The 12,101-nt window shown below is 44.2% G+C and overlaps 1 protein-coding gene across 1 annotated transcript in view; it reads right to left on the bottom strand.

The window, feature by feature from the left end:
- Window positions 1-12,101, bottom strand: part of myripb (myosin VIIA and Rab interacting protein b) — a gene marked incomplete at both ends in the record, with an annotated part of 199,782 nt that overhangs the window by 88,818 nt on the left and 98,863 nt on the right. The window contains one exon of the mRNA XM_080417471.1: window positions 3,136-3,357. Coding sequence (XP_080273597.1) covers window positions 3,136-3,357 — 222 coding nt within the window. The remainder of the gene's footprint in view (window positions 1-3,135; window positions 3,358-12,101) is intronic.

Here is a 12,101-nt window from a genome sequence, read left to right as displayed (position 1 = left end):
CTAATGAAAAGTGCTGTACTTGTAGCACTGTAGCTGGTGCATGGTAATGTTGTGACATCAGAGCCATCTGTGACTCTGTCTAAAGCCCTAATGAGAGCACTACTGAGCACCAGAGACAGAGAGATGCCAGAGACGGAGAGATGGGGAGAGACGGGTGGAGACACAGAGAGGTGGAGAGGCAGAGATGATGAAAAAAGAGAAATAAAGAGACAGAGGGAGAGATAAAGACACTGAGACTTTGGCCTTATTCAGACTGGCAGCCCCGAATTCAGCCCAAGTCTGATTTCTAATCCAGATTGGAGTCGGATTGCTTTCATGCAGTCTGAACAAGGCAGTGATTTAAATGTGATTTTTTAATGTGATTTAAATCTGATTAGCAAAAATCAGTTTCCATGTGGATTTTTTCGCTGTACAGACTTGATATCCAATCTGGTTCCAATCTGGATGGGCCAAAAATCGGATTTAATGTGCCAGCGTGAACAAACTGTCGCCAAAGACAGAGACAGACATCTCTTCCTCTCTCCTTCCTCACATCATTCAGGACTTGGAGCAGGCATGTTTAACTCAATACGCCATGCATGCAGCAAAATCCATCACATGCAGAGACACCACACACACACACACACACAACTGGAGTATCACATGACTGTGGAGAGCACGTTAGCCTTGTGGAGTTGAGGAGGCTCAGGTGTGAGAAGCATTGACAGCCCTGGGCCTCGGTACACATACATACAGAGCCCTAATATTGACTCTGGGAATCCTGAGTCAATATATGACGCAGCCAGCCACACAACCCGCTGTACATGTGGAGGATAGACACAGAGCAGTGTGTACTGCTGGAAGCATGCACAATGTAGACAGGAATATACATTGCGTGCATTTAAAGGTGTTTGTTGTACAGTACGTCATGTAGAGCATGGCGGCGCGTTGTGAGCTTGTAGATCGGCTATTTTCACCACTTTTGTGTGACACTCTTGTATCGATATACGGAGGAAAAAAAACTACGTAGATACGAGGTTTCAGCCAGACAGCAAACCAAGCCGATAACAACATACCTAAAATAGGGACGCCATGAAAGCGGTTAATTCTGTCTGTGTGTCTCTTTTATAATATTTAACCAAAGAAAAACTCACAAGAGCTTGTGAGTAAATAATAACTACCATGGATCCATTGGAGCACAGGTTATTTTTTACGTTCCGTTTTGGATATACAAGGTTTTCCGCTCGACGGCGTCGATATCAAGCACCCCACCCTACAACGCCGGAGCTCAATATTCAACCCATATACTGAGTAATTGCAATAGTATGTCTCTGTGTTTTGCGCAGAGACAGCATTAACACACACACACACACACACACACACACACACACACACACACACACACACACACACACACACAAGGACATGCGGTATACAACCATTACATCTGTCCCTCTCTCTCTCGCTCTCTCTCTCTCTCTCTCATCTTTCCAAGCCATCCTCTCTCACCCGCTCCTTCTCTCTCTCTCTCATTTCTGTTTTCCTGTCAGTATGGAAGCTGCATCCACAGCATCACGTCTGCCGCCTTCACCTCACCGCCCAGACAGCTTTCCTCTCATCCTGTCCATGTGCATTCACTTCACTTCACTTCACTTCACTTCCAGAAACAACCCGGACCCGTCTCAGTTTCCTGCCATTATGGGTGATGTGTAGAGGAAGTCAACACAAGTGCAGCAGAGAGAGAGACTGGAGAAATATCAAGCCTGTCACCAGAAGTGAGAGGAGAGGCAGGGCTAAACGAGTCTGGAAGAAACCTGACATGCTGAAAAATGACCTCCTTGATTAACCAACGCTCTCTCCTCCTCCATATGCCTCGCCTTCCTGGCTCTCTCTCTCTCTCTCTCTGTCTGTCTGTCTGTCTCTCTTGTTTTACGGAGAGGTGCCCTCATTCTCCTCTACAGGTTTTTGCTTCTTCTTTATCTTACATGAAACTACAAAAACATACACACATACACACACACACACACACACACACACACACACACACACACACACACACACACACACACACACACACACACACACACACACACACACACACACACACACACACACACACACACACACACACACACACACACACACACAGTAGTCTCCTTACCCCGCCATCCCCAATCTTTTCCCCAACATTCATCCCTCTCTCTCTTTATCATGTCTCTCTTCTTTCCTCTCCTCATGACTTCCACTCCAGTATCAGGAATGTGATCAGGAAAACACATATAAGGCAGGAACAAACACTTACCTGCCATTAAGAATGAATTTGAGTTATGTGTCTAAGACAAATGCCTAAAAACCAGTCACCTAAATGTCCTTGTTCCTTTCACCCCACCTCACCATCCAAACAATGACACCCCCCCCCCCTCCAAAAGCAGAGGATCTCAAATTAGGGTCCAGGGACCAATACTGAGTAATGGCAATACAATAGAATAGAGACAGCCTCAACACACACACACACACACACACACACACACACACACACACACACACACACACACACACACACACACACACACACACACACACACACACACACACACACACACACACACACACACACACACACACACACACACACACACACACACACACACGATATACAATCAATTCATCCTCAAAGTGTGGAAGTGTATAAACATTTAAGCCCCATTACATTTTTCAGCGATTTACAAAAAGGTTGGCAAATGTTCTCTTATGGGGGTCCCTGGCACAAACTCCTTTCAAATGAGGATCCATGGTCAAATAGATTTCAATTTAAGGGGTCCTTGACGTGAGAACCGCCGCCTTAAACGGTCCCCACCTACTTCCTTTCTGACATCCCTCCCTCTGCTCCACCCGACCTCCAGTCCGGTCTCCTCCACCCCTTATATATACTGTAGATCTCCTTCAACAGCCCCCTCCCCTCTCCTCTCCTCTCAGTCCACCCATCCTTCATATGCTCCCTCTCATCCCCATCCACAAGACACATTCCAGCGCATGAGTCTCCCATTCATTCCCATATCACTTCCCCTCTTTCTCTCTCTCTCTCTCTCTCCGACCGGCGTCTGTGTGTGGCTCTGTGTGTGTGTGTGTGTGTGCATGTGTGCAAAGCAAACTGACCTGCCCTTCTGACATGCGGAGCAGAGCCAGGCTTTGTCCCCCTTGCTGTAGGTGCGGCAGGTCTTGCAGACGTTGTAGTGGCAGTCCAGACACTGGCGCTTGGGGTTGAGCAGGAAGGTGAAGGGCGCGCAGCAGCGGATGCAGCAGTGCTCGTTGAAGTGGCGCTGCTGGGCGAGGAGGGAACATCTGCTGCCTTCCTCCGCCAGCTCCTGCTTCATCTCACTGTGAGCCCCGCACCCACCGCCCGCCCGGCGGAGGAGAGGGGGGAAAGGAGGAGAGAGAGAGAGAGAGAGAGAGAGAGAGAGAGAGAGAGAGAGAGAGAGAGAGAGAGAGAGAGAGAGAGAGAGAGAGAGAGGGAGGGCAGGAGGGGGAGGGGGAAAGAGAGAGAGAGAGAGAGAGAGAGGGGCAGAGAGCGGTGAGTGTCTGATCGATAGGCGGAATGCTGCGAGGCGAGCGGCGAGGACGGCAGCGAAGGAGGATTAATTAGAGACGCCGTTAAAGAAAGCTAAAATTAAAATGGGGGAGGAGGAGGGGGGATCGGAAATGCGAGGAATTTGGGGGTGGTTTGGGGGGGTGGTAGACTGGTTTCTCTGAGAATTAACATGATGGCTGACATTTCAATTTAAGCTCCTGGACTTGTCCACATCAATCAGAACAACAATGAGATGGAGGAACGGAGCGCTATGGGTCTTTATAACCTGTGGTTGGCAGCTAGGCAGAACTGTAAGCCTTCTGCCATTTGATATTAATGGACAGCGAATGACGACGTGCAATTATCTGGATCAACATAACACTGCGCTTAATCTGCACTAAATCCACAAGTAACCCCTTGAGGGAGTTTAATGTCATGCACACACACACGCGCACACATACACGCACACACGCACACGCGCGCACACACGTACGTACACACACATGATGAGCCTGCTCTTATTAGCAAGCAATTAAACAAACTAGGGTCTCAGGTCGAATAATAATAATAACCCGTCCCTGTCGGTGTGTCGGGTGGAAACCTCATATGTCCAAAACCGTTCCTTTTTATTATCTATACACACAAAAAAAGTGGAATATAGCGATAATAGCCGAGGGCATTCATTTAGCAAAATAAACATAAAAAGTTGAAAGATGAAGATATGAGGTTTCTGCCCGACAACAACAGTATTATAAGAGACCATAAAACTAGTAGTATAAGGCCATGGGACAGCACAGTAGTACCTCATTCAATTAAATCGACAGAGCTATTCCAACAACAAATGCATATAGCGTTGCTGTCGGGCAGAAACCTCTTATCTCCATATTCTAACGTTTTTGTGTTTTTTTGTGAATTAACGCCCTACTTGTTCATACTACAGCGTCACACAAAAGCATCAAAAGTAGTCATTTTGGACATATGAGGTTTCCACCCCGACAGAGACGGACGGTAGATGACTACAGTATGATATACTGCACACAATACTCAACTCACAGACATTTTGTTTTGTCAACTCCAATTAGTCTGATTGGATACTCAACATTTGGATGGATTCCTTTTGTGTTTTTTTTTAAGAGGCTTAGCTATATGAGGCAGATGTCTGACCGGTCACAATTAATTCTATGCATGAGTCATTCCTCTGTGTAGGATTTGCGCCGCTGACAGCAATGCACCAGAAGTCTCAATAAATTACACCACGGTGAATGAGTCGCATCCAAAACAACACATGCGGACTGAAAGTAAGGACGGCACAGTATATAAAATATGGAATAAGTGGTTAACATTTTTGTGAAGCTGTATTAAGAAATGTTGCTGGGGACCCCCTGGAACCCCCAAAGGACCCCACTTTGAGAACCACTGACATACGGTATCAGTTTGTAGTGAGAGTATCATGCAGAGACCAAGCTGTCTCATCAAAGGTGTGAAAGATTAGTGGGAGTTCAGCTCTTAAGGACAGAGGGTCAATTATTCAAGTCTCCTTTACACTTCTGATGGATTTACACTGCACATGGATTACACACCCACAACTAATATTGATTATTGATCCAAGGCATGCACGCGCACGGTGTCAAACACACACACACACACACACACACACACACACACACACACACACACACACACACACACACACACACACACACACACACACACACACACACACACACACACACACACACACACACACACACTTTTTTAAGGTTAAAAAAAGAAGTGCACTTCCGCAAAACAATTTGTCGGGATTGAGTTCTAGCCCATCTCTGAAATAGGTCTCTGGTGATGCAGGGTGAGAATTCTCAGCCTGGTAAAGCTGTTCAAACTAGAACAAGTCCTTATTTAACTTCAGCAAGAGCAGTTTTCTAAGTTTGTGTGAATTAATTATCCCCCCTCCTTGAGCTGCACGATCATTCCAGCTGCACTAGGGCTGGATTTAGCTTGAGTCACCATTACCACACCGACTGCCGGTGAGTCATTTGAGCTTTTTCTTGTTTAAATCTTTTCACGTTTTGCATGCCTTTATTCGATAGCGACAGTGGAGAGAGGGCACAGAAGTAAAGGGCATGCAGGGAACGAGCCTTGATGTGGTACAGCACTGTATGCACTCTACCGGTGAGCCACAGGGACACCCCCGAGTTGACAGCTTTTATTACATCCATTGTTGACAGCGGGCGCTGTGAGGGGTTTCCTCCTGTGAGGTACACTGCGTGTGGCCATCATCACATTTTAGAAAAGAAAAGCAATTGAACAGCTGACTTCAAAGCTACAGTATATGCTAATAAGTAACGAATAATGACAACCCCCCCCAAACAACTAATAATCAAATAAAGTACAGCTACTCAAAAAAACACTCAACCACTGCATGCAAGACACAAATATGTATACACAGTTTGGGTGTCCTCCTGGTGTTTAGAGTGTCTGCCCTGAAATTAGGATGTTGAGGGTTCAATCCCCGGTCGAGTCATACCAAAGACTGTGAAAACGGTACCCATTGCCTCCCTGCTTGTCACTCAGCATCAAGGGTTGGATTGGGGGTAAGTCCCTGCGTCATACTAGCGCCATTTCCAGGGCGTGTACTTGTACATCATGTGACATACTAGTGTCATGAACCAGGGGATACTTGTACATCGTGTTCACAGACACACATTAGACTTATCACTCCACGAATGAACAGTGAAAATGGAGATACTGCTTTCATCTTTTATGCCCCATACAAATGGAACAAACTCCAGGAAACTGGATCAATTGGTCTCTATAGAGTATAGACATTTAGGGTACGACTTGAGGATGCATTACATAAGGACTGCACCTGCTTTGTGTAGCCCTTATGTCTCTGCATTATGATTTTTTTTTATGTTGTTCAGTATTTTGCACTTTATTTAAAATTGTATTGTTTTTTGCATGTGTTGTGATCATGCTGTACTCAGGGTGTCCTTGAAAAATAGAGCTTGCTCTCAATGGTCTTCCCTGAATAAATAAAGGTTAATAAAAATGTGACATATTAGCATTTTCAAAGGCTTCCATCATACAATTTGGAGCACGGAAGCTCTGAAAATGATCAAGCGATAAAGCGGATGTGACGCCTCCTCCCCGCTTCCGTTTCGTCTTTACAGTCACGCAAATTTGTCTAATATAAATTAAATTCATCTAAGCATATATTCATAAATTCAAAAATAAAATGTAAAGATATGAAAAAAATTGGGAACGGAAATGACGAACAGATGCCAGGTTCCTGTCTCGGCTTTCGAGAGGTGTAGTTCCAGACTCTATAGCAATCGGAGATTGTGGAATAGTTGTCTGGCTACGCGAGACTATATTATCATCATGTCCAGGGGGTTTACTTGTACATCATGTGACATACTAGCGTCATGTCTAGGGGGTGTACTTGTACATCATGTGACATACTAGCGTCGTGTCTAGGGGGTATACTTGTACATCATTGCGAACGCGGAAGGAGGCGCGGCGAAGCCGCGCCTCCGACCAAGTGGAGCTTACTATGTAACTCTGCCTGGGTTGTGTCTCTGTATCTCTGTATCTCTGTGTGCATGTCTCTGTCTGTGTCTCTGTGTGCAGTGTGGCTCAAATCCTCAGCCCTGTGTGCAGCCAAGTAAATGTCCAATATAGACGTACCATACATCAAATGAAAGGTCTTTGAAAACTGAACACACCTGTCAAGGTTGCGTTTAAGCCCGCCCCTTCCCCCGGAAGCCACGCCCCGGAGAAGGCTCCTAAAAACTCCCCATTGAAACCCCATGTTAAATGAAAAGTGCCCGATTCGCTCCGAAACTTTTTCTACCCCCCCTAAGTGGGGGTCTACGAACAAATACTTCGGGCTCGGATTTTGGCTCCGCCCCCCGGAAGTGGGTGAAACAGGCACTTCAAACACTTTGTTGAATTGTTCAAAAACATTCAAAGTTTTTTTTTGGTGAATTTCTATTTTTCTAAGATGCTCCTTTTAACGCAGAATTTTTTTCTATTTTTTATATTTTTTTTTATTGGTTATTTTTTTTTAGATGATTTCTTTTCATTATTATTTTATTTTTTTTGCGTTCGCTTCCCGCGTTCGCGCGTCTTACTTGTGTGATACTAGCGTCACTTGTACATCAAGCTCACGCTACAGAAACTGAACCTATGGGCCATAAGGCTACAATGCTTCATTACAGTGCTTACAGTACAGCGCACGCGCACACACACACACACACACACACACACACACACACACACACACACACACACACACACACACACACACACACACACACACACACACACACAGTTTGCCTTTACACTGTATGTGTGTGTGTGTGTGTGTGTGTGTGTGTGTGTGTGTGTGTGTGTGTGTGTGTGTGTGTGTGTGTGTGTGTGTGTGTGTGTGTGTGTGTGTGTGTGTGTGTGTGTGTGTGTGTGTGCATATGTGCGTGCAGTTTCCCTACTGTTATTAATGTAACTCCTCCAGCAGTTCACTGATTGCTGCATCACTGCTTTCCAACCACAAGACATTAACATGATGGACAAACCATCCAGTGCACACATACAAAATCCTCAGTGCCTGTTTTACCTTGGCTGTAAAATGACACGTCCTTTTGGGTCAATTCTTACACTCTCCCAGTTAAATTTGCACATAAGAGTTTTGCTGTACAGTAGAGAGCCTGGGGTAAGGGGAAAATGCATACATACCCCCCCCCCCCCCCTCCACACACACACACACACACGTACACACACTCGCGTGCTGCACACATGCGCGTACGCAAACACACAAAGCTATTTACCATGTGACAAAAAAGGTCCCATGTTGCATGTCAGACACAGGGTCAAGATGTGCTACAAGGCAACAGTAAACCCTGTCAAAATAATGAAGTGGTTCTCAACCACTAGCCGCTTCACTAGCAAAAACAGCCAATCCACAAGCTCAGTAGATCAGCTATGGACCACTGGTTGAGAAACAGTGAAATAATGCAAATGACCTATTTACCACAATGAACCGATGCCACTATCATTCATTCGCGCTCCGAGCTATGAAACCCAGCCCCTCGAAAACACACCAAGTTGAAGAAAACCCAGAAACTAAATCCAACTCGGTCGATTCTGCCACAGCAGAGAGGGGAAATTGCTTTTCTAGTGGAATACAAAAGCAATCATGGTATTTCACGGATGCCATATTGGGCAAAAATAATTTCCTTCCATAACATTGAGACTGATTAGGATCAGGCTCTGTTCCCCCTCTCTTTGTATGTGTGTGTGTGTGTGTGTGTGTGAGAGAGAGAGAGAGAGAGAGAGAGAGAGAGGTTTAATGAACAGCAAGCGTTGGCCATAGCTTAGTATAGAGGCCATTAGACTAATGAGCGGGCATACATAAGTATTACTGCATAGTATTACTGTGTATAGAGTAATACCCAAGGTAAAGTACCACACACATTTACTCTTTATCTCTATCTCTGCTAACCACATAAAGGACCACTTTTTCAACCTATAACTTCATATAATTGTTCCTCACAAATGCTCATTATAAGATGGTACCATTTTTATCTACGTACTCTGTGTGTCAGAGGAGGGCTGTGGACATTTCAGAAACCTGCCCACCAGTGACGGCCCTACTACCCTACTCGGCGGGTTTGGACATTTCAAAAATAAATAATCTGTACTGCTGGAAGCAGTACAGAGGCCTTGAGTAGGGTTTAACCCGAAGGTGTATTTATTCATCACTAAAGACAATAATGACACAAATGGACCAACTTTCCAGCACCCTTGGCATGGTGGTGTTTGGCTCGCCACTCACAGCTTTCTTCTGTTGTCAACTGGCAGCCACTACCCCAGCTGAGCTAATGAACTTGGACTGCACCATGTCAAGGGGTGTTTCTAGATCTAGACATAGATAAATAAACAAACGATAAATACATAACCCACATACATCATCTTAAAACTTTGCATGAACAACAAGTAAATATCAATTCTTCACACTACTACAACACTACCACAATTTCCTTAGCAATTACAAATGCATATCACATCCACCCGCTCTGCCCAATTACACTGGCCACAAAACAGCACCACTTGGTACTGTACATGTTAAGCTTTCAATAATCACTTAGCATTACCCATATTGCACCTCTCATACATATTTCATTTGGTCTCTATTGCACTCATATATATTACACATTGCACTTGCCTCTCATGATTATCATTCAATAAATACTTTATGACTATTAATTGTGCAAAATACAACTGCTATAAAGTGCCAAACATCAGTAACAGAGGACCTCTCTGTTACAATTAATGCTTTTAATTTTTTGTTGATGCAATAACAATCGCTTCTATTTCAACGTGCTAACTTTACAGGAAGAGAAAGGCTGTCGTTTCTATTAGCTTGGAATCCCCATCGATGATGTCATTGGTAGGCTGGCTTCTGAACAGTGTGTATACGGGAATTGTGCCATCTTATACTGAGCATTAGCATTATATGAAGATATTGGTTGAAAATGGGTGAAATGCCCATTTAACCCCTAATTTCTCCTTTGACTACTCAAAAATAGCCGATCTACAAGCTCACAATGCATCGCGATTTGAAAAACTATAATGACATTATAGAGACGCCAGGGTGGTTAACAAGATAAAGGAAACACAACTGTATCTGGCTGTAGATACACCTGGGCAACATGGGTGACTAGTAGCGTACAGCTAAAGCCTAATTTATGCGTTGCACAATGATGTCGCATAGAGAAAAAAGCTGATTTACACGCTCACAATGCGTCGTGAATGCAGCGCATTGTGAGCTTGTAGATCAGCTTTATTTCCTCGGCCTGCGACACTGTCATGCAACAAAGTATAGACCAGATCAAAATGTTTGAATGTTTGTAAACTAACTAATGGGTAGAACATCTATGGATGTTTTCACAATATAAAATAAAGTGTCCAGAACATTAGCTATGTATAGTCTGTCAACCTGTGGATATTTAGAACAAACTAATATTTCTAATAGTCAATAACAATATCTTAAGTGTCCTGTTATTCCAGAATTAAGGTTAATGAATAATACTGCTCCAATGCGACGCTGCTGGCGTTATCTACCCGGAAACATTTTTGGTCGGGGTGAAAACTTTGGTCTATAAATTAGACTTAAAGCATTGTTGCCACTCTCTGTTCATGCATAACTTAGCATGCCAAGTTTACTAATTCCTGCTATTTGACAGTGTGCTGCATGCTGACAGAGGAGATCAAACAGGAAACAGAAATTAACATGACAGTTAAAACATAATATAGATTTTTAGTTCATAGACCAGCTGAGCATCTGGGAAATAACACACTGAAAAAGAAAACACTCGTGGGTAAGTGTATTCGTCTGAAGAGCAAATGCGTACATGCATTGTGTATGAGTGCATGCATAATGCACTCTGTGCGTTGTACAATGACATTCACACTGAATGGAATACTGTGGGTAATCTGGGTATATGCTGCACACACACACACACACACACACACACACACACACACACACACACACACACCTCACATTAGCCATGCAGTGTGATGGGTGGTCCCTCGATGCACTGAATTATTCACAAGAGGTGAGCAGCCTCTTGATACTACTCTCTCTCTTTCTCACAGACCTTTCTATATTTATCGCTCTCTCTCAGTCTCTCAACTTTCTATATTTCTCTCACACAGTCGCACACACGCACGCATGCACACACACACACGCATGCGCACACAAACGCAGTAAGCTGAAGTACAGTACTATGATTCTGGTGATTCTGTGTGTTTAATTGTTGCCAATAAATTATTATATTGGTCCCAGGAACACACACACACACACACACACACACACACACACACACACACACACACACACACACACACACACACACACACACACACACACACACACACACACACACACACACACACACACACACACACACACACACACACACACACACCTCAGTGCAGAGCCGCATAGGCCACTTCACTTAACACCTTATTTAACCTCAATTGCACTCATCCTTCAAGCGCGTCTCAAGACTGATAAGAAAACAAGCTGACGGCAGATTACAGCTCCGCCACGTATCTTTAATGAGTGAGAAAGGAAACGGTGAGAAGTTTAATGGTTTTATTGACAACTCTGTTAAGATAGTGTACCTACAACTTTGGACCAGAGAAGCATGATCCTGTATAAATGGTAATGCATCATCGATTGTGAACCTGCAGCGAGGAAAAGTGTAGGAGTGTTCAGGGACGTGTTTTAAAAAGATCCACGGATATATACCTCCTGACAGCCAGGGCCTACTCACCTTTGTATTATTGGAGAGCAGACGTCAAAGATAGAGTTAATTGTCCATGTCAGGGTCGGGGCCAAATTCATTAAAATGACAGGTAATTGATTGACTTCTTCTGACAGCCTGAAAACCTACTTTATTCCATTCCAGCCACTCCTTCTATAGGATTTGACAGCACAACGTTCAACTCCTATTTTGTTCAGATATCAAAAATGCATATCATGCTT

Source organism: Gymnoscopelus braueri (assembly GCF_963280865.1).
Source record: "Gymnoscopelus braueri genome assembly, chromosome: 21".
NCBI classification, from domain to species: Eukaryota; Metazoa; Chordata; class Actinopteri; order Myctophiformes; family Myctophidae; genus Gymnoscopelus; species Gymnoscopelus braueri.
The sequence above is the reverse complement of the archived record's forward strand: the minus strand, read 5'-3'. Positions and strand labels throughout refer to the sequence as shown.